At 32.5% G+C, this 23,423-nt stretch overlaps 2 protein-coding genes across 3 annotated transcripts; one reads left to right on the top strand and one right to left on the bottom strand.

Moving 5' to 3' along the window:
- Positions 1-2,728: 2,728 nt before the first annotated feature.
- Positions 2,729-9,009, top strand: LOC114190635 (arginine biosynthesis bifunctional protein ArgJ, chloroplastic). 2 transcript variants are annotated; one of them, XM_028079595.1, is made up of 17 exons: positions 2,729-2,932; positions 3,058-3,162; positions 3,289-3,412; positions 3,485-3,558; positions 3,965-4,009; positions 4,189-4,239; positions 4,343-4,411; positions 4,568-4,626; positions 4,861-4,930; positions 5,685-5,765; positions 5,845-5,931; positions 6,187-6,309; positions 6,826-6,888; positions 7,622-7,699; positions 7,778-7,923; positions 8,523-8,593; positions 8,710-9,009. In XM_028079595.1, exons 1-17 carry the CDS (start codon positions 2,867-2,869, stop codon positions 8,790-8,792), a joined length of 1,395 nt encoding a protein of 464 aa, XP_027935396.1. In that variant the 5' UTR covers positions 2,729-2,866; the 3' UTR covers positions 8,793-9,009. The 2 variants fall into 2 exon arrangements, with proteins under 2 accessions (XP_027935396.1, XP_027935397.1); XM_028079596.1 differs by having other exon boundaries at positions 2,735-2,932; positions 3,016-3,162.
- A 126-nt stretch (positions 9,010-9,135) lies between these two features.
- Positions 9,136-11,617, bottom strand: LOC114190636. Its single transcript, XM_028079597.1, has 3 exons — positions 11,107-11,617; positions 10,120-10,449; positions 9,136-9,993 (listed from the first exon to the last, which is right to left on the bottom strand). Exons 2-3 carry the CDS (start codon positions 10,432-10,434, stop codon positions 9,595-9,597), a joined length of 714 nt encoding a protein of 237 aa, XP_027935398.1. The 5' UTR covers positions 10,435-10,449; positions 11,107-11,617; the 3' UTR covers positions 9,136-9,594.
- Between the last annotated feature and the right edge of the window lie 11,806 nt (positions 11,618-23,423).

Raw genomic sequence — 23,423 nt, 5'->3', positions numbered from 1 at the left:
TTTCAAGGACGAAATTCCTAAAAGGAAAGGAGAAATGTAACATCTCTATTTTTAATAGACTGTATTATTTATTTTAAATAAAACACTTAAAAATATTCTATTTTTTACTAATGTTTTGTTTTATTATGATGTAGTTTAAACATTAAAAATATATTTTATAATGATGTAGTTTTTACTTATTAAAAATAACAATAAGAACAAAACAAAACAAATAATATATATAAATATTAGGTAAAAATATATTAATTAAAATATTATAAAATAAGTGTGTGTAAAAAAAATAGAAGAATTTTCTAAAAGAGATAAAAATATATATATAGAAAAGAAACAAAAAAGAAGAAGAAGATAAGCTCATGGGAAAAGATAAGAAGGAAAAAAAAAGAAAAAAAAAACTAAAAGAGATAAACATTATCTCTTAATTAATGAAAGCAATGATGATTTGAAAATATAAGCACATGCATGACTTGCTTTTATATATATATATATATATATATATATATATATATATATATATATATATATATATATATATATATATATGGAATGAAGGTTACGTGAGAAAAAGTGAGAAGGAAAGAAAGAGAGGAAGAAAGAAAGGAGGAAGAAGGAGAAAGAGAAGGGGAGAGAGAAAGAGAAAGAAAAAAAAGAGAGAAAGAGAAAATAGAGAGAAAAAATTATCCTAGTCCTCTACAACTATTATTAGTGTGTTCTTCAATCAATAAGGTGAGGGGGAGTGAGATTAAGCTCTTTTTATATTAATTTTGATAAACTCATTGATGTTATATTAATCTCTTATTTATTTTGAATCATATATTATTTTATTTACTTCCATTTAACTTATTTTCATTTACTATCATCTTATATTTATTTAATTTATCTTCAGTTGTGTATTGATCATTCTTATTTATTTTAATTTATCTCTAATTATGCACGGGTCTTGTTTATTTATTTTATTTTATTTATCTTCAGTTATGCACTAGTCTTGTTTATTTATTTTATTTTATTAATCTCCAGTTATGCATTTGTCCTATTTATTTATTTTATTTAATCTCCATTTATGCCTTGGTCCTATTTATTTATTTTATTTAATCTCTAGTTATGCACTGGTCATGTTTATCTATTTTATTTAATTTATCTCCAGTTATGCACTGATCCTGTTTATTTATTTTATTTAATTTATCTTCAGTTATACATTGGTCCTATTTATTTATTTATTTATTTATTTTATTTGATCTCTAGTTATGCATTGATCCTACTTATTTATTTTATTTTATTTATCTTTAGTTATGCACTGGTTTATTTATTATATTTAATTTATCTCTAGTTATAAACTAGTCCTTTTTATTTATTTCATTTCATATATCTCTAGTTACGCATTAGTCCTCTTTAATTTATATTTTTGTTATTATATTTATTTATAACATTCTAATTCTTATTTAATTATTTATTTAAAGTTCTTGCTTTGATTCTTATTTTATCCTTATTTTATAAATAAAAAATAAATAATGAATGTAAAGTAAAAGTAAATATTATTTTATTCAATGAGCTTGGATAGAAGAAAATTATATGTAGATTTTATTTTATTTTATATTCTTTGTGTATAATTTATACAATGACATGATTTGATAATCATCACATTTTATGACCTTTAAAAATATCCAAGAGTGTGTCAATTAAGTTTGGTTTCAATAAGTTGAGATTAAATCAGTGTCAGAGCGTTTGTAATTTGGGAAGTCACAGTTTGGTACATTGCGGGATGAAAGGCAGGAACCATGGTGGGGTCTAAAAAAGTTTTACGAGGTAGGTGAATATCTGGATAATTCATAATAGCGCACTAGACTAGGATATTCATAGGCCAAACTTGGGACTATTTGATACCTGCTCGGCATCGTCAAGGTTAGGTAGTGAGTATATATCTCTTTTGTGGGCCGATAAATGACTAATATTCTCGAGAAAGAAATAATTATGATTGTACCAATGTTTTATGAGAAATATTCAACTACCTAATCACTTCCCAAAGTAACTTTTGATGCTCATAATGAATCATCAGAAGTGGAATATGGATCCATATGTCTAGTAAAACAAGATCTAGTTTTATGGTTGTAGGTCCAAATCTAGGCCCTAGTGTTTGTATTGTTTGTTGAGTTTATTAAGATTGGTATTTAAGGCTTACAAATATATCACTCCTTTCATATTTTTCTTTTCACATGAATCTGTTGCATGAGCAGAAGAGGACGTGAGAGTTGTTCAAGATATTATTGGTAAATCTTCTGAAGATTGACTCATGAATATTTCTATATAAAGATATTAAAAATATAGATAATCTTATATTATGATGTAAGACTCTTAATATTATATATAATATATATATATATATATATATATATATATATATATATATATATATATATAAAGTTATGTTATTATTAATATTCTCCAAAGAAAAATTTTATTGTAAAAAAATTTAATTTCATATTCTTTTTATTAAATAATAATTATTTAATATAGTAATTACACGTTATATCCTTTATACAATTTTAATTTATGATCAATATTAAAAGTATTTCATGCATAGATAAAAAGAAATAAAAAAAATTTAATAAATTTATAAAAAGAAAATTGAAATCAATAAAAATGGGTGAAAAAACTAATAAATTTAAAAAAGAAACAAAATTGAAATCAGTAAAAATATAAGCACCAATTTGAGGTGTTTGAATCAAGTATCGTGAAAGAATTTTAACCTTTATTTTACACTGTAATGGAGATCCTCTAACATCCCTAAGCTCTGAGCATTAGCTACATACAGTTTCTCATCAAAATCAAACCGCTAAAGCCCTAAAACCCTAAAACGTTACGTCACACAAAAATGTATTCCTGCATTCCTCAGCACCATTTTCTGCACTTTCACTTCGCATCTTCCCTAAACACGAAGGTTACTCTTCACTCTCTCTCTTGTTCTTCTTATCATCGATGCTTGTTCGGTTGTTGATCTTAAATGTATATTCGATTTCTTAGACTCGCTGAGAAAACACATTTTTCGATTAACCTCTTATTCAGTCGTTTAATTCCTCCGTACGCAATATAATGATACGTGCTGCTTCAACCAATGCGAATTACATTCCGGCTGCTCCAATTTTTCTCCCCGAAGGACCTTGGAACCAGGTATCTTTCTGACCACAGAAATTTTTTTCTTATGTCGCCACAGTGTTACGATATTACTGTTTTTGTTATTGTAGCTTGAACTGGATAATTTGACTCTATTTTTGTTTATTTTGAGCATTCGTTCAGATCCCTGGTGGAGTTACCGCTGCGGAGGGGTTCAAAGCTGCGGGAATATACGGAGGTTTGCGTGCCAAAGGAGAAAAGCCCGATCTCGCGCTTGTCACGTGCGATGTTGATGCTGTGTCTGCAGGTTCGTTTTCTGAGAGATACTGCTTTTGCGTTTTTGTGTGAACTGATCGTTATCGAATTGAATTTCTTTCAGGATCGTTTACTACAAACGTGGTTGCGGCTGCTCCCGTGTTGTACTGCCAAAGGACTTTAGATATTTCCAATACTGTAAGAGACTTTTTTTTTTCCTAGTTTGTGCTACGTTGTTTTCTCATTAAGCAGTTTCATTGTCTATAATTATCAGTGGATAAATTTCACCATAAATAGTTATACAGGATGAAAAAAGTAGTAAAAAATAAAGTCTCACTTATAAATTAAAATTTTCCTTTGCACTTCAAATTTGGCAGGAGTTATATAATCCAGTTTCCTCAAAATCTAATGCAAAATTGTTATATTCTCTATTTCTGTATGTACGACCGGGTTTTTGTGTTAGGGAATGGGTGTTTGTGCTTCCTTCGGCTAAGATTCCTGTAGCATACTTCCTGTAGCATAACGTGTTTGCATTGTTACACTTTTGAAACTCAATATTTCTTGCTTGATTGCTTACCAATTTATCAGTTTTGCAACTTTCCAGGCTCGTGCTGTGTTGACTAATGCAGGTCAAGCAAATGCAGCTACGGTATGTCATCAAAATTTTTTTCTGTTTTGTGAGCCTGTGGGTAGTATTAAATAATTAGTGTACTGAAGTGTAGTCACGTAAGGGAATTCATGAATGTTTTTTGATGAACTTAGTTCGTTTAACTTTTTTTCTGAAATTTAAAAATAAAAAATAGTAGTTGAGGCCTTTCATGTCTTCAGGGCAAAGAAGGTTACCAGGATGTGATAGAATGTGTGGAAAGCCTTGCTAAGGTATCCGTCCTTTCATTGTGTTAAACTGATTTTGCTTACATTGGGTCTTGGCCAAGGGTTTTTTTTTTTCTTAGTCTTTGCTGCAAATGTTCTTTGATTGTAGCTGCTGAAAATAAAGCCAGAGGAAGTATTGGTTGAGTCAACTGGTGTAATTGGTCAAAGAATAAAGAAGGTAAATGCAGAGACTGCATATTGGTTTTATAACACGTTTGCTTGTGATATTGCTTTATGTTACACGGACTAATCTCGACAAGCCAGTTGGAAAGTATTCCAAAAAAGTTAAATTCTTTTGTTTTCAATGTTTATATACTTCTCATTTTATTTGCAGGGAGCACTTTTAAACTCACTTCCCACACTAGTGAATTCACTGTCATCTTCAGTTGAGGGGTAATTCCTGTGTTTTGTTATTTTTATTTTTTTTATAGTTGACATACAATCATGTCAAGAAACTCACATTTTTTTAAATGACATTTTTATTCATCTAGTTTTCTTTTTGGTTTCCTTTTTTCACCATTTTGGCTTTTTATTCTTTGAAAAGTGTATGGCTTTGAACAAAACTTGCTGTGTCCACTTTTCCTTCATTCAATAATTTATGATCAAATCTTATTAGCTTGCGTACAGGGCAGATTCTGCAGCTGTGGCAATCACCACGACTGATCTTGTTAGCAAGAGTGTGGCAATTGAGGCTCTGGTATTACTTGTAACCATTTTTGCTCACCTGTTTTAAATTGATACAACTAGTTTATATTTTATTTTAATTACTCATTTGGTCCATATGCAGACACAATCTTTACATTCTAGTCTCTATGCTTAGAAACTACACATTTTAGTCCCTTAACATTCATTTTTGACTCTTTGTTTTAGTTACCAAAACTTTGGACATGGATTAAAAATATTTTTTAGTACAGAGATTAGACATAAAAGTATGCATGTGTGGGGACCAAATAAGTTATTAAACTTTTAGTTTTATAAGCACATATATATACATACATACATACAAACATATACATACAAATATATATATATATATATATATATATATATATATATACACACACACACACACACACACACACACATGTATATTGATAAATTCACATATTGGCATGCATGTGTGTATTTAGTCCTATGAATAATCATAAATTTGCCTTTTTAAATTCACTTGGATGAGTTGTGGATATCTATAGGGTCAGCAGTCCGAAAGTTATAGGGCTAATGGGAAAATGACAAAAAATTTACTTTTTTGGAGATTTATACATTGATATGTATGATAGGCTTACCCTAATTCTGTGAGTCTCTAATTTACAAGACAGAAACATCCGATCTTGCAGTTTAGGAATTAATTTTGTGAGACATGTCTGGTTAATTCCCAAATTCTATTTGCTAATTTGAAGATTGACAAAAAGTGTGATAATATTATTCTAATTATTGTTGTGCGGTGTTAGGTTGGAGGAACTAAGATCAGAGTTGGCGGGATGGCAAAAGGTTCTGGAATGATCCACCCAAATATGGCTACCATGCTTGGGGTATATTTAATTTGATGCTTCTTTCTTATTTGGAATATATAGATTATCCAGTTCATTCTTTGAACTATATCTACTCTAGGTAATAACAACTGATGCTCGGGTAAGCCATCATGTTTGGAGAAAGATGGTTCAGGTTGCTGTAAGCCGAAGTTTCAACCAGATAACTGTACGTGTTTCTCTCACCTTTTTTGGATATAAAGAATTCAATTAATTTATTTTCATTAGTTTCCCTAAATTAAAATGCTAAAAACAGATGGCTATAATTTCACAATTGAACTGCTAGTACTGTATGTCAAAAAATTATTCTCCAAATTTAATGAATTTCTTTCTTGCAAGGTGATGCATGTTATCTCCCAAGCTTTTTCCCCCATTTTTTGGGTTGTAATTGTTTCTTATGTTTTGTTACATTGTTTTTCTACAGGTAGATGGAGATACTAGTACTAATGATACTGTCATTGCTCTGGCTAGTGGGTTGTCTGGGCTAGGCTGCATATCTTCCCTGGACAGTGATGAAGCTATTCAACTTCAGGCATGCCTAGATGCGGTAAAGTTGACCTTAGTACAGTTTCATCACTATTTTCTCATCTAATATTTTTCTCTTTTCCTTTGAACTAATTAATCTAGTCATGTACTTAACTTTTGCCGGAAGCTTTTACTTTCTAGTAAAACTGGCAAATGAAGTACTATGACCATTGTGCTGGAGGTAGTGTCACAGTTCATTTGGAATTAGATATAATAATATGTGTGGGGCGATGTATGCATTATCACCGTTCCTTTTTCTTGTAAAAAATAAGTAGGTCCCCTGCTCCTGTTCATTCAAGAAAAAGGCCTGCAAAAATGGCTGAATTTTCCTTGTTATTATCCTTTCTTTTCTGTAGATATTATTCCATGATTTACCTGAAGCATTTAATTTATTCTTCAAAACTGATATGACAGCAAATGTGATGTTTTAAATTTTTTTCCTTTTAGAAATTATTCGATGATTTACTAAGTAGGCAATTTATTCTTCAAAAATGATCTGACACCAAATGTGAAGTTTTGAATTGCTTGTTATTTCCAGGTAATGCAAGGTCTTGCCAAATCAATAGCATGGGATGGAGAGGGAGCAACATGCCTCATTGAGGTATGCTTTTTGTGTCAAGGACATTTGTGCAGCATGACTGTTGATTTAATGCTGCTGTGTTCTCTTACACATCCAGTATTAATTCTCTACATTTCTCGTGCATGAATCTTGATTGAAAACATCTTCACCCTTTAAGAGAACTCGTAATTGGTTTCATTCTGCCTCCTTGTTTCAGAAGAACCTCGTCAATTTAAAAATTTGATACTAACGAATAAACATGAAAGGTTGGACTAAGCTTTTGTCAAATTGGAGACCAATATGGATAGTGTTTCAACTTGTATAGTTAATTACCACTTTTTCCGTTGTGGATCTGAGACTGTCTGGATAGAGCCAACTATCATAAAATGGATTTATCTGAGACCGTATTAGCATAGAGCCAATGACAACATAGAATGAGAAAAGAGACCCTATAAATAACTGTAAAACAATCCCCCCGAGAGACAGCGGAGACATAAGATTTTCCTTTTAACGACCAAGTAAGATTTGAGCAATTTCAAAGGAAAAAGAGAGGCCCATTCTTTTTATGCGTACATCTAATATTGCTTCTTTTCAGTTAGATAAATAAGCCATGCTGCTGATTTTATGCGTGGGCACTTAACTATTCCATCAACTCTTATTGTCTATTTATCTGTATAATTTAGTAGCTGTGTTTATTTGACGTAGTTGCTTATTGAAATGTAGACTTATCTTGCTTGATATTGTTTGTTGTCATTAATTCCATCTTATTTTTCAGGTCAGTGTGACTGGAGCAAACAGTGAAGCTGAAGCTGCAAAAGTTGCACGTTCAGTTGCATCGTCTTCACTTGTAAAGGCATGATGGTTGAACTAAAGAATTCTTTTACCTTTTCCATCCGGCTAAGTATAGTGTTCTAACATAACGTTTCGTCAGGCTGCTATATATGGTAGAGACCCCAATTGGGGTCGCATCGCTGCTGCAGCTGGTTACTCTGGGGTTTCATTCCATCAAGATTTCCTTAGGGTGGAGCTAGGGGATATTTTATTAATGGAGGGTGGGGAACCACAATTATTTGACCGGTAGGATTTCTTTTTTTTTGGTTATTTTACTTGCACTGACAAATTAGTAAAAAAGTTGACATTTTATCCACAACAAGTTATTCTCAGTAAATCCTTAACATGCGCACACACCAACCTTTTTCCTCCAATACTCGTTAGTAAATGTAAAATCCCTGATGTTGTGGAGGGTATTACTTTTCTTGAACTTGATCATCCAGTCAAATTATTAATATGCTCGCATAATAAAATACTCAAGAATGAAAGCTGGGTAGAATAACATTTTAGGATTTTGTAGGAAGAGATTGGTGTAAGAATTGAGTTTTATTTTTCTAATATATCATTGCCAGTTTGTCTTCCAGAAAGACAATTGTTTCTTTCCTCATCTTATCAAAATAGTAATTGTAATTTAATATTCAGTTTTAGTTGCTAAAATGAGTCTTATAGGTAACAAATGTCTGATCATGTACTTTATTCATCCATCCAATGCTGATCATGATTTTAGTTACCTGATCATGAACATTTTTATGAGATCTTTTATATATACGGGATCTTCTTTGTCCTTGCAACATGGATTCTGCCCATGCTATTATACAAATCTCTTAAAGCTTTAATCGTGGCAGGCACGCAGCAAGTAGTTATCTCAGAAAAGCAGGGGAGACTCACGACACAGTGAGAATTCAGATATCAGTCGGTAAGTTATATGCCTGAGGCTAAACTGTTTTCTTTTTTCTTTTTTTTTAATCCTATGGAATTAATACCCACCTATTTTATTATATATACTGATTCATATTCATTTCCTATTGACAGGCAATGGACCAGGACGTGGACAAGCATGGGGCTGTGATTTAAGCTATGATTACGTTAAAATAAATGCTGAGTACACAACATAACCAAATGAGAATCCAAACACCAACATTCACTTAGAGACGGGGAGTGGATTATGTAGTTAGATATTATTTAAGACTTTTTTAATGTTGATTTCATATTTAGAGATATTATTTTGAATTTATGGTATTTAGCTTGGATGTTCTTTTTAGATTTGATTTGAATTTTATATTCTGTTTATTGATATTGATAAATAAACTCAGTAGACATTTTTGCAGGTTTTATTGTTGACCTAACTGTCGTAAACAAAAGCCTACATTTTCTATAATTTTATTTTGAATCATTTTATTTTTAAAATATTTAGGACATCATTCAGATAAACTTAATTTAGATTTACAGACAAGCTTATGAATAAAACATAATACATTTTTTCGCATTAAAAATACATTCAAAAAAATATAACTTTTAGATGACTGAAGTCAGAGAGTTCCCTGCAGTGAATAAAGTTTTTCCCCCTCGTTGTTCATCGAACTTTGATTGCAGTGCATGTCTGGATATATGTACTAGAATTGAAAAATCTAGAAGTGAATGCCAAGAAGACCGAAGTAAATGGTGTTTGAGGCAATGGAATCCCGAATTGCTGATTTGTAAATGAAAGCAATGCAATGGCTTTGGACCATGTGACTACTGAAAATAAAAGCTATCTATGCAGAAGCTCATGCAAATATTCTTCCAGCCATGCTATCCAAAAAGCCTAATTAGTTAACAAAAAGGATATGTATAGTTCATTATTCTGCTTCCAACAGCCTTGGTTAATCTATTCATTATACAACAGAACAGAAAATTACTTTTTATGCAGCAGTCTCGTTACAGCGCTTCTCCAATAGGCCAGTGAAGCTTTGTAATTGATGCTTTTAAGTAGCTAGTTGCACAATAGGAATCATGGTTAGCAACATTAAGATCATCTACTTCAGTGGAAGCTTCAAACACTTCTTCACCAGAATGCAGCCACCTGTTTCGATACTGTTTATCTTTGCTGCTGCTGCTGCTTCTTCTAGAGTAACTCACCTTCTGGCTCTTCTTTCCATTTTTCTTTTCACTCTTCCTCATCCTGGGTTTCTGATGTTTCTTGTGTTTAACAGTATGTGATGACAATGTAGGTACCGGATCATACACATCAGGGGCCCATTTCACAGTCAATTTAATTTGAGATCCCCTTTCTTTCTCACGGCTACCCTTCATGGCAGATACAAGTTTTGCAGGAGCCTGTCGTGTTTATACCACACAAAATTCAAATAAATAACCAAAAATAAAAACTGCTTATAGTATATATTCCTAGACCATACTTCAGTGTAAAACCTCACATTGCAGATTAAAACATTGACAACTTACTTCCAAAGATACTGAGCAGTAGTTTTGACGAGATTGCTTGGCGACTGATTTATCTGTCTCCTCGTCAGAAGAGCTTGAAGGAAGACACATAAACGTTGAACAATCTTTCAAGCACTTTATCTCTAATTTGGGTTCTTGCGTTTCAAAACCTCCACATAAATTCTCCTCCTCCACGTAAAAATCATCAAAACGATCCAACTCAGATGCTTGTTCCAACTTTAGAGCATCTTGTATATACAGTGACTCAATAAAGGTACCTTCAAGCTTACTTATGATGTAGCCTGGTACATTACTAACAACAGCAGGCGTGCCCATTAATTGTATTAGGCTCTACAGGCAACAACAGACAAAAAAATCTGATGAATAAGAAGAAAAATAAAAACACCACCAGTAATCTACATACACAAGCATTAACAAGTAAACCATTCCAAACACAATTTTGGTGCATTTATTCTCATGAATGCGTAGAAATCGAAGAGCTAAAAAAAGATATTGATCAATATCATGGCGCAAATATTAGCAGCTGTAACAAGGAAGAAGCAACAATAGAACAAGGAAATATATTGATAATGGGAATGAATAAACATGTAAAGACTTCCGGATATGTAAGTTTTCAGCTTAGGATGGCAGCATGACTACTTTAGTGAAATTAGCATTAAAATATCAAATACGTAAACTCTGAGAAGATTCTATGTTTCCACAAAAAACAACACTGTCCATCAATTCAAATCGACCGAAGACTTTCTCTATTATAAACATAACAGGAAATTTCCAGTTTAAATTCAGTAAAAAAAAAAAGGCCAAATAAGTTGATAACGTTTTATACTATATTATAGATATTTTAAAATGAGCATACATGAGACAATCTGAATAAAAAGGCAAATAAGACGCCAAATAAGCATCACTATTGTTCCATAACACACAAAGAAACACGCCCTCACACATGCAAAGGTATCAGCCAGTTTTCACGAAATCCAAATCAAGTACCTAATTAATCGACGGCGATTACAGCTGCAAAATTTTCGCGGTCTTCGAAGTCAACACAACAGTAATAGAAACAACGGTCAAAAACGTCTCGATCCCGAATTTCGTGAACAAAAGATCGACGGAGAAAAAAATCAGAAAGGCAGGAAAACTGAAGAAAAGGTGATGTTAACTAAGACTACAACGCCGATCACTTTTTTCAAGATGCTTAAGACGACTAGCGGAGGATCCAGCGTGGAACATGAGCAAGGAAGGGACGAAATGGCGAAGAAGGAGTCCAAAGGGAAGCGAAGGCATCGTTGAAACCCTAATTCTTACACCGAAATTCGAAAGGCTCTGTGCGATTTCAACTGCAAGGACATTCGATTAGAGATGGATGCAGAGAGGAAGAAGATTGGAGAATGGTTGAAAGATTAAAATGAAAGAAAGGATGAGTGAGAGATTTATTTGTGAGGAGAGAATTGTTTTAGATCTGGGTAATGTGGAGGAAAACGCGTTAAGATAAATGGATTTTGAAGAAGATGAGAATATGTATTTATAGTTGGTGCTAGCTTGGAGGGAATTCTTTTGGATTGGTCAGAAGAAATCTACACGTACACGTTTCACTACCTTTTTAGACCAATTACCCTGTCAAGCCCCAATTTTGACTCTCTGGTACAGATAATTCCACTTTCTTTCTTTTTTATGTATTTCCTTTTTCATCAATACTATGTGCGTAACCACCCAAAGTAATTCGTTTATTTTAAGTCTATCTGCTTCTTTAATGACAAAACTCACTTTTTTATATGTTTAATTAATTAATTTATAAGTCTTTGTCGATTTGATATTATGACTGTTATCGTCATATTATTTTATTATCTATATCATGTAAAAGATGTATGTTAAACTCAATATAAAATACAATTATAATTATTTCATTTTCTTAATTTCTTTTTATATGTTAAAAGATGTAAAGTTACGAGATTGATATAAAATAATATTTTATTTATTTATTTATATTTACATGTATATAAGATTTTATAATTAATATAAAGTAGACTGTAATCATTTTTTATCGCTATTTATTTAAAGATATAAGATTATGTAATCAAAATAAAAATATTTCAGTTAATTAATTAATTAATTTATTTATTTATTGTGTTGTAAAGTTTTATAATTTGTTGATCATTTTAGTATTTAGTATTGGTTCTGTTGTCCAATTATAGAGCGGTAGTCAAGTCAAGAATGTCCATCAAGGTTTGGAAAGAAACATTTGTAATTGAAATAAAATCGAATCTGATATGAGTTGATTCATTTTAGATTTTTGAATGTGGTGATGAGTTATTTAAAAAAATTTAGTAAAAATTCTCATTGAACATTAAAGATAACAAGTTATCTAGATGTGAAAGTTCACTTCAAGAGACTCAAGAGAAAAGAGAGGAACCAATTAAACAAGAAAACAAATCCAAAAAGAGACTAGAACACAAAAATCGAATAGTAAAGATGGAAAAACAAGTAGAAAATGAAAGATATGAAGATGATAATGAAGCAATGGGGAGCATGCCACTTAAAGGGGGACCATATGGCTAACCAACCCTTAAGATAAGTGATGAATGGTGTCGCCACTTGTAAAACCTAAGAAAAATGATATTTGAGAATGGATAATGGTTTAAAAATAGTGAAACTCGATTAGTTTAATATTAAAAGATTTTAATATAAATAGAATTGTTATACAAGAGTTTCATTATTTTAAAACACATTGTCTCTCCAAAAACCACTTTTCAATAGTTCTCTGACTTCTCTTTAGGAGTTTTGTCTCTCTGATCATCTGATTGAAGAATCGAGACTGTAGGATTGATCCTCTCAACGAGCTCTTCAAGTTAGATCGATCGGTTTTTCCATTCGCTTAAGTTGAGTTTCCGCCCTCTTTTTTGGTCTATTTCTGTTTTCTGGTGCATATGGGCCTTTTCCGCTTTCATGCGTCTTTTTAATCATCAGTATGAGTCTCTGTTGATCAGTGTTCATAACGGTATGTCTTTATCATTCTTGTGATGTTTCTATATGTAGATAGAGCATCTTGTGAAGTTAGAAGCGTTTGACGTTTATAGAGTTGTCTAAGCAGGATAACAGGTAAGAGAAGCTAACTTTAAGCTTCTGATAATTCTCCTTGGATTGTTGGTGTTCTGAATTGATATAATTTTGATTGATTATTTTGGTGTTTAAATTGATGTGTGATTCTTTATTTCTATGTTGTTGCTTGAATTGGAAGTAATTGGGAATTTTAGGATCTAAGTCATTGATCATGTTGGTATCAACTCCATGGTATAAAGACTATTTTAAAATAGTATCTAAAGGAGAAGTACCAATTTGAGCTATGAAACAGGCCTAGATTGACAAAAATAGCAAAATTGATGTTGTTGATATCTGATACAACACTAAGCCTCATGTGGCAGTTGAGTATAACACCCCAATTTTGGGATGTCATGAAAAGTTAGAAAATGAACATGTTTGTCGAAAAAGGATTATCATTGAAAATGTACTAGAAAAAAACTTTTAATTTGATTTAAATTACATAGTTCAAAATGTCAATTTGTTTAAAAAAATTCAAATAACCATTTGCGAAAAGAAAATTACATAACCTTTAGTATTTAATTCAAAATCACTAAATAAATTATAAGAACTACCGAGTTCATCCCAGCCTCTCGTCAACGTACTCCATGCCAAAATTATTTGCAATATCATCTGCTCCCGTATAACACACATGTTATACGATCATCGCATATACAACAAACACAGAAATAAACAAATAGGTGTAAGCTAACCATAAACAATGATATATAAAAGAATTTCGTAAATAAAACACGATAAATAATACTCAACATCTCATTCAAGTAACACTTAAGCATTACGATCACAATCAAACTTTATTTTGAACACACAACCCCCAACATCCAAACAACCATATCAAACCAACAGACTATCACATTCATCTAGAACTCTTAAACATAGTAATCATAATCAAACTTCTGTTTTTTGCGGCCTTTTACCCTAGAACAACATCTAGTTTCCTAGAAATAGACAATTTGATGTGTCCCACTATCGCAGCCAGACTGTCTCCCTTATTCCTCAAGGAATTATGAGTAAAAACGTCGATGCATCGCACGCTAGGCACTATACTCGTAACGAGCCGAAATAAGGTAAAACATCTTTTCTCTCCCCACTGCTTCGCACAGGCGAGAGAGTACATCACTCGGACCAATCCTCTACCGCTGCTTCACACAGGTGAAGATGACCCCTTTCCACTACTTCACATAGGCGAAAGAGTCATAACTAGGTCTTTAGGTACGGAAAACCTCACACAACACTTAATTCCACCAAGCGTCTTCAAGCAAGGCAAAACTCTCCCAACATGCAACACATGAGGATTACATATTGCCAACAAAGCACACCATCACATCATGCATGGAAAATAAAGTTCCATAACGAAGATCAAATTCATATTCCATACATAATTCACATAAGCAACTAATGGAACCAATGGTCATGAAATCAAACGAAGTCACACTATCACACCATACCAAGAAGCATCCAAAAGTTATTCTCAAATACACCAAAAAGAGAAAGAAACATCCAAAACTACACCACCTAGTAGTACTACATTGCACCATATATATATATATATATATATATATATATATATATATATATATATATATATATATATATATATATATATATATATATATATATATATATATATATATATATATATATATATATATATATATATATGGAATCTCAAATGCTTTCACCATACAATTTGACAGCAACCCCTTTAAGGATTTATTTATCAAACAATCAAAGAATAAAGAAAGAAGAAAGAACAAGAGCAAACAAGCTTCAAACGAAAAAGAAAAGAAAGAAGGTCAACTTCCCCTACCTTGTTAGCAACCTCCAACCTACGTTCCCTTTCTTCCACAGTCTCTTCCACGATTCCTCTCTCATCTATTCCTCTCCTCTTTTCCTCACATTTTAGAAACCCTAAAACTGTTATATCTCCTCCCCTAAAATATTACCTTTTAATCTATAATTAATTTATCCTAATCTTTTCTGTTAATATTTTAGAAGATAAATATAATATTCTTGGCAATTTATTTTATGGCAGCAAAGATTTTCAAAAGATAAAAAAAAAAGATTTTGTACCTATAGAGATTAAAAAAATAACCATATATATATATATATATAGCAATACACACGTGAATTTAATGGCACGAAAAAGAGAGAAAATTAAGAAATTTTCGTGGGACCCACAATTAAAGAAGATAGAGAAAAATCCATATAAGAAATAAAACCAACAATATTATCCCTACCAGGTTCAAACCCACACACCTCAAATACACTCTCCAACCACCAGGCCAATTACTTTCTCATATTACAATATGTACCACTAAATTATATACATATATCCGCAACATTAAATCTAATACTAAAATTTAAAATAAATAAAACAATAATTTACATCACTTAAATAATTATTATAAATACAACAATAACTTAAATCACTCAAATAATAATTATTTCATATTTCATAATTTAATAACCTAATTAAATTAAATAAATCAACAATTAATCAAACCATGAATTTTTTCCCATGTGTTTCCTTTTTAGTCTAATTTTTCTCAGGTCTTACACTGAGCGCTCGTTTTTACGAATCGATTGGCACTAAGCGTTGGTCAGGTGGCGCTGAGCACTGGTTTTTACGAATTGATTAGTGTTGGGCGCCACTTTTTGGCACTGAGCACTATCCAGTTTTCAACACTGTGTCTTATTGGTAAAATGAAGATTACCAGTTCGTTAATCGTCAGATTAAGCTAAAATTTTGACAATTGATCCTAGACACGTGAATCTTCATTTTGACCAATGGGATCTTTGTTTTGAAGTTTTTGGTCAGAGAAATGGTTTTCGCCGTTTGGATGTATTTCATATATAGCGCTAATTACTTTGTTTTCTTGTTTTTACTATTTTGGTTACTTTGGATGTTTATGTATACTTGAACTGGTTTCTATGGTACTTATTGCTATGAATTGAGATACAAATGTTATTGTGGCTATATAAGATGATAATTGGTATGAAATATTGTGTGAGCATGCAAAGTTATGATGTTTAAGAATTTCAAGGAGAAATTCTTTGTGGAGGTTTTAGTGTATGTATTGATATAAAGGCTCATTATTGGATTGGTATCCTTTCTTTAATAACTACTAATGCTCAAGTTGAGCAGAGTAGATTATGTGGTTAAGAGATGAAGGAGATCCTTGCCAATGGACTCGATCAAGTCCTAGGCGCGGGGGGATTTACCTTGTTGATGGTTGTGTGATAATCCCTAAGGTCAAACTTGTAGAGTTTGGGAACCATCCGAAGGTGCAAGCCGCTAGGGGATTCGATGTCAGATGCATGTATCTGGATAATTGAGTTTAGTGTCAACTGCTTGTGTGATTATATATCAGTTATGTTTTATAACATGTTTGCAAATATTTTGCATGATTTAAATATAAATATGTATGATTATCTCTTGTGCACATTAGCTTACCCTTCTTCTGTGTTTGTGTGTTGTTTGTCTTTCTTTTGCGATGATCACCTCTAGAGGATAAGGAGACATCTTTTAGGGTGGTGGAAGGTTTATGTGGGAGTTGTTGTAAGTGAATGGTTCGTGCTTAGAATTAGAATTGGTTTTTAGTTGGTTTGTATAAATGTTATACTTTTATAGTCCTATCTGTTCTAGAACTGTATTAATATACTAGATCTTTTGTTTTGACTCCTATGGTGAAATAATCATATTTTATTAGTTTTTAAGCTGCTAAAATTGGGAGGTTACACCACTTAAGCTTGCTCAAGATAAGGCTAGGGAGCTTCACTCCTAAGGAGGAGAAATACACCAAAGGTTGAACAACAAAGTGTCTACTTTCTTTAAATTGATCAACCCTTTTACAAGTCCATGAGCACACCTTATACACAAGAGTTTAGGGGCCTTTAAGCAAATCCAAAAAGTGTACAAGGGTGAGTTTGCAAATATAAAACCCTAGGTTAAACCTAATGCATAAGGTTAAAAGAATTAAGTAGACAAGGTGACATCTCTTCATAAATTTTGACCAAGCTCATGGATGATGTGAATCCATTGGGGTGGATTCGTTTTACTGATCTATCAAGGTTGAAAATCTAATAAGCAAGAAATTTGAGAAATTGTTTAAAACGATAAAATGGAAATAAATAAGAAGATGGAGCGAGAATTGATAGGCGTCACACTTCCAAGGATGGAAGATAAACCTAAGAGTTCGAGCACACAAAGGTATGAAGGACATTTGATAAAACTCAGGAATTCTTGAATCACTCAAGAAATTAGGAGAATCACTCTCACTAAGATAGAAGAGATAAAACTATAATATTTTCTGAATAAAACTCAACTTGATTTCATTGATAAAAATGGTTCAGCTTATATGGGAGCTTTCACCATCAGAATTACAAAAGATACATAATTTTCAATTACAACCCACTTAAAGTTATTAATGATCAACTCAAGCTAATAATGACCCACTACTGAATTGCTGATTATAACTGAATTTGAGGAAACCATAAGTCATCAACAAGCATTCAGCAAATGTCCTCTTGGTCTTCCAAAGGTTGGTTCTTAAGTTGGCAAATGGGCCCTTATTTAACTTGAAAATAAAGAAAAACTAAAGCTCATTAATTGGTTAACCCAAAACACAATTTGGTCAGCCAATTTTACAAAGCATTGGGCCCTTATTTAAATAAAAGAAACTGCGTCAACGTGGTGCATTAGTTGTCCTCCATTTGGGACATATGCAATTCACATCATACATTCCTTCTGTCCCGAATCTTAAGGCTTTTTTTTCTACTAGTTTTAATAAAAGTTTATTATGTCCTTGTAAAGAACTTTATTTGCCCACAACTTGAAACTATTTCTCGTCTTCTAGGATCAAATGCAACTCGAATAAATTTAGTTTTGTTCCTTTCCAATGGTTGCAATTCGTGGAGCACCTTTCTTACCAACACTCCCTCATCTTCATATGTAACAACAAGTAACTCCATGCATAGTGTTAACTTATCCTCAAGACTTTGTTTTTCATCAGTGGACTGAATGCATAATAAAGCGCTATGAACAAGCTTCTTTTTCATACATAGAAGTTCGTGTATTTCATTCATATGCCCAACCCTTTGTTTTAGTAAAATGACATCACAAACAATAGAGGAAAAATCATTGACAAATAAATTTTTTGTGCTATTTTTTCTAATTTTTTTTTCTTTTTCTTCATTTTCCTTTCTTTCTTCACTCTCTATTGCTTCTTTTTCTATTTTGTCCTTCAACCTATGTTGATCCCTATTGACTTGTCTTGGTGCCATAAATTTCAACTTAATTTTGTGTCCCCCATGCCTCAAATAAAGCGAACGTTCATCAAGATTGAGTGTTTCAAAACGAAGCCATAACCATCCCAAAAGAAGATGACAAGAGTCCATGGGAGCGATATCACATAATACTTCTTTTACACATTGTCATGTACTGAATTTGATTCATACTTGATTCGGATGAAAGCTTGCTGGTAACTGGAGTTTCTCCATCAATCTTTGTCTCATAACATTGTTGTCGCTTCCGTAATCGTATGCAACTAAACATGGGTGGCCTTCGATTAAACACCTTGTAAAGTAAACTTCCATTATTATTCCAAACCAGAGTCATACTCTGAATACCAAATGATGTGAATCCAGAGGGGTAGATTCGTTTTACTGATCTATCAAGGTTGGAATGCTAATAAGCAAAACATTTGAGAAATTTTTTAAAACGAGAAAATGGAAATAGATAAGAAGATGGAGCGGAAATTGATAGGCGTCACACTTCCAAGGATGGAAGACAAGCCTAAGAGTTTAAACACACAAAGGTATGAAGGACCTTTGATAAAACTCAAGAATTCTTAAATCACTCAAGAACTTAGGAAAATCTCCCTCACTAAGATAGAAGAAATAAAACTATAATATTTTTTGAATAAAACTCAACTTGATTTCATTAATAAAAATTGTTGAGCTTATGTAGGAGCTTTAACCACCAGAATTACAAAAGACACATAATTTTCAATTACAACCCACTTAAAGTTATTAACGATCCACTCAAGTTGATAATGATCCACTACTGAATTGTTGATTGTAACTGAATTTATGGCAACCAAATGCCATCCACAAGCATTCAGCAAAGGTCCTCTTGGTCTTTCAAAGTTTGGTTCTTAAGTTTGCAAATGGGCCCTAATTTAACTTGAAAATAAAGAAAAACTAAAGCCTATTAATTGGTTAACCCAAAACACAATTTGGTCAACCAATTTTACATAGCATTGAACCCTTATTTAAATAAAAGAAAATGCATCAATGTGGCGTGTTAGTTATCCTCCATTTGGGCCATATGCAATTCACATCAATGGAGAACAACATGGTACATGTGCTTAATGCTTTATTATTTCCTCTCTCCTCCACATCACACTTGCTTTAAGTTTTATGCTTTCCATGTAGACATGCATAAATCACTCCAATTAGTGTTCATCCTCTCCTAATTATCATAAGTAAACCTACAAAACAAATTAACAAGGATTAGCATGTCAATTTAGGTTAAATCAACTCTAGTCAACAAGTCAACCCTAGTCAAAGGTCAATAAGTCAACCAAGACAACTTTAGAAAAATTCAAAACAAGGGAAATAGAAAATAATGAAAGGGATGAAGGATTAAGGAATTCCCTTTCTAAACAAGCTTAATCTCCCTAAACATGTACCTCCATTCGTGGTAGGTGTTGCCATAGTTTGGAGTTGTCACCATAGTTTATTCTAGAAAACTACGAAAAAAATGAAAAGATAATACAAGGTCTGCGAAAATCAGATTTTGGATCCGGAAGTTGGTTATGCGTAAGGAAGGTGTTAGCACCTGCGACAACCGTCTTAAAATTATACCTTTAATTAAATTTGCAAAAACATGTGGTTTTCAAAACATTTAATATTTCCCGATAATAAAAAACATTGTTAAGAAAGAAACAAAAAAGATATATTTATTTTGTTTTAGGCCCGACAAAGATGTACCTCGTTCCTATATATTTTCATTCAAAATGAAAAATCAGGGACCACATAATTCTAAATGAAAACCTAATTGGGAAATTGTTTGGGAAACTTTTAAATTTAGTAGAAATGAACCCGACAAGGATTGACCTTATTCCTATGTATTACTAATTAGGGTTAAATATGTTTTTGGTCCCTTACCTTTCAGTGAATTTTGAAATTAGTCCATTTCAAAACTTTGGACCAATTTAATCATTCATCTTTCAAAATACGTGGATTTAGTCCTTTTAATCAAATTGTGTTAGGTTTATTTGATGTTTCATATGCATTTCAGGATTGTATTTGAGTTTTTTATACTGTTTGACCCATTTTTGCTTTAATGTTAAGTCAAATATTATTATGAAACACGCTTCAAATGTCAAATAAACTTAACAAAATTTGATTGAAATGACTAAATCCATGTATTTTGAAAGATGAATGACTAAATTGGTCTAAAGTTTCAAAATGGACTAATTCCAAAATTCACTGAATTTTAAGGGACTAAAAACATATTTAACCCTTCTTATTATAATAAAAAATCAGGGATCACGTCGTTCTCAAAGAACCTTTTAAGTAATTGTTAATTTGATTTTTTTTTATAATTTTGAAATTTTTTTATGTTTTTTTAGTATTCTTAATTATTTGGAAATGAATGTCACACAATGCGAGCGGTTAGACAAAGCCTACAAATAAACAAAGAAAACTATTTTTTTTAGTTCTTCAAATATATATTTTTAATAATTTTTTTAGAAAAAAGAAATTTGAAAAGGGTATCACGCAACATGAGTAGCCGAACAGATACTAAAAGAAATGAGAATTTTTTTTTTTAATGATTTTTAGAACAAGGTATTTGATGTAGAAGAAATAATGTCCCTAAAAGAAAAGACCAAAATTAGGTGTAAAAAATGCGTATAATATTAAAATAAAATATAATGAAAATTTGGAATACATAAATAAACAAAAAAAAACGACAATGGCATGTCTTCCAAACATTTTAACTCCTCTTCTTCTCTATCAATCTCACTCTTTGGTCCCTACATTACAACTAGTTTTTCTTCTCTCTTTTTTTCTGCCTTACAAGTTATTTATGTTTCTCCCAAAAGAGGTAAGGAGGTGTGTTTGTGCGAGTGGTAATAGGAAATAAAGATAGAAGTGTAAAGAATATTTTTTCAATCCCCTTTCATATGACAAATTGTGTATTTATATATACACATTGCAATACCAATGTAACCGTAGCCTTAATTATAATTAACAATATAAGGAAGGAATGGTGATGATAGCAACACATTATGGAAATCAAATCAAACATATTGCTTTTAGGCATTGTCAGATGCTGCATGTTCGTAGGCACCCTAGTGGGCAGTACACTCCACTGGTTCGCAGAACTACGTGACAATTCAATAACATCTTTCATGATTTTGCGAACATGTTCGTGGCCCAGTACGTTCCTAAAAGGGTGAAGCCGTTATAGGTGACTGACCTTTTCGATATCAGGCAGAGGGAGCATAAATCCCTTGAAGAATATATGGCCAGATTCTTAGAAGCAGCACTAGGGATACACTCACCCAACGAGGAAATGTTCATAGGCATCTTCGTGAAGGGGTTGCGAGCTAATTCCTTCGGCGGTTCGCTCATCCGGAATAAGATCAACAACTTAGGCAAGATCTGAAGTTGAGTGCCCTCATACATAGAGGCACAGGAGGTTCTGAAGGAGAAAAAGGTTGAGGAGAAGCGTTATGCCTCTTTAGTGAGGGTTAGGAAGACGAGGCATGATTGGCGACTGCAAGAGGTGGGTCGTCCACACAACTGACAACTAAAGGAGAGAAAATGTGTGTCTTATATATACAACGTTATGAATACTGACTATCGACATCCGGTGTGCACTTTTGGTGAAGGATTGACCCCAACCAAGGATGGAGGCACATGCTTAAGAAGTCTAAGCATGTTTAGAAAGGAAGTTCACTAATCCTTCATCCATGTTCATTATTTTTATTATGTTTGAAGTTCCCTAAGTTGACTTAGTTGAAATCAACCTTAGTAAACTTGTTAACCTTTGACTAGGTTTGATTTGTTGACTAGAGTTGACTTGACTTAAGCCAAAATGCTAATCCTTATTTATGTGTTTTGTAGGTGTAAGTAAGATTAATTATGGTGGGTGATGTGGCGCAACCTTAGTGGAGAAGTGGAGATGAGATGGAGCATAGGTGGAAGAAAGAGAAAAGGCAAAAAGCATAAAGTAAAAGGCATAAAGCAAGTGTACCTATGTACCTTTGGTCTCCTTTGTTTTTAGCACACTTTAGCCACTTTTGGAGACATGTGAGACACCTTCTTGGTTTCCTTTAGTGCTAGAACGAAATTAGCCTTGCACATACCATAGTTAGCTCTTTTGTCTCTCATTTTGTAACCTTATTTGACCTAGTTTCTAGAAGCTAGGGTTAGGTTCTTGTAGAGACATCCTTAGGTATCTTTTATTTTCATAGAGGCCCCTAAACTCTTCTATATAAGGGGTGCTCCTAGACATGTAAAAGGGTTGAACATTTTGAAGTAAAAACACTCTTGTGTCTCAACCATTTGTGAGAGTTTCCTCCCTTGGGAGTGAATACTTTTAAGCCTTATCTTGCATAACAAGTGGCGGCACACATCCACTCATCTTCAAGGTTGCCATGGCTTCTAGCCTAGCCTTGTAGTGGCGTGCTTCTCACATTTTTACCATTTCTTTCCTTTCCATTTTATGTTTTCTTCTTCCTTTAATTGTTCTTGGTTTTCTATGGTTTATGTGCTTTCCATTTCCTTTCTATTTTGAATCAATCCATCATCTTCTTCTCTTGAGCTTTGTGAAAGGAACCTTCACATCTAGATAGCTTGCTATCTTAATGTCCAGTGGGGATTTCACTTAGCTTTCTTAATCAACTCACACCATATTCAATAATCTTAAAAAGGAACAACATAATCCTTCATCAACTTTTCTAAATCAGATGTGGATATCCGGTGTGTATGGTTATCGGGCCTCGACATCCGGTATTCAATTAAAGTCATTCCATAATTGATTTCAAAAAATGATAAATTACATATTGGATGTGGACATCCAGTATTCATTGGAACCGAATGTCGATATTCGTGCACACTAGCAATTGATGTGAGAATTGGTTTTGGATGTGCACTTCCAGTATTGATTTGATTTTTTTTAACAAATATTTATT

Source organism: Vigna unguiculata, chromosome 7, assembly GCF_004118075.2.
Source record: "Vigna unguiculata cultivar IT97K-499-35 chromosome 7, ASM411807v1, whole genome shotgun sequence".
Taxonomy (NCBI): Eukaryota; Viridiplantae; Streptophyta; class Magnoliopsida; order Fabales; family Fabaceae; genus Vigna; species Vigna unguiculata.
This window is presented reverse-complemented; position numbering and strand designations above follow the sequence as displayed.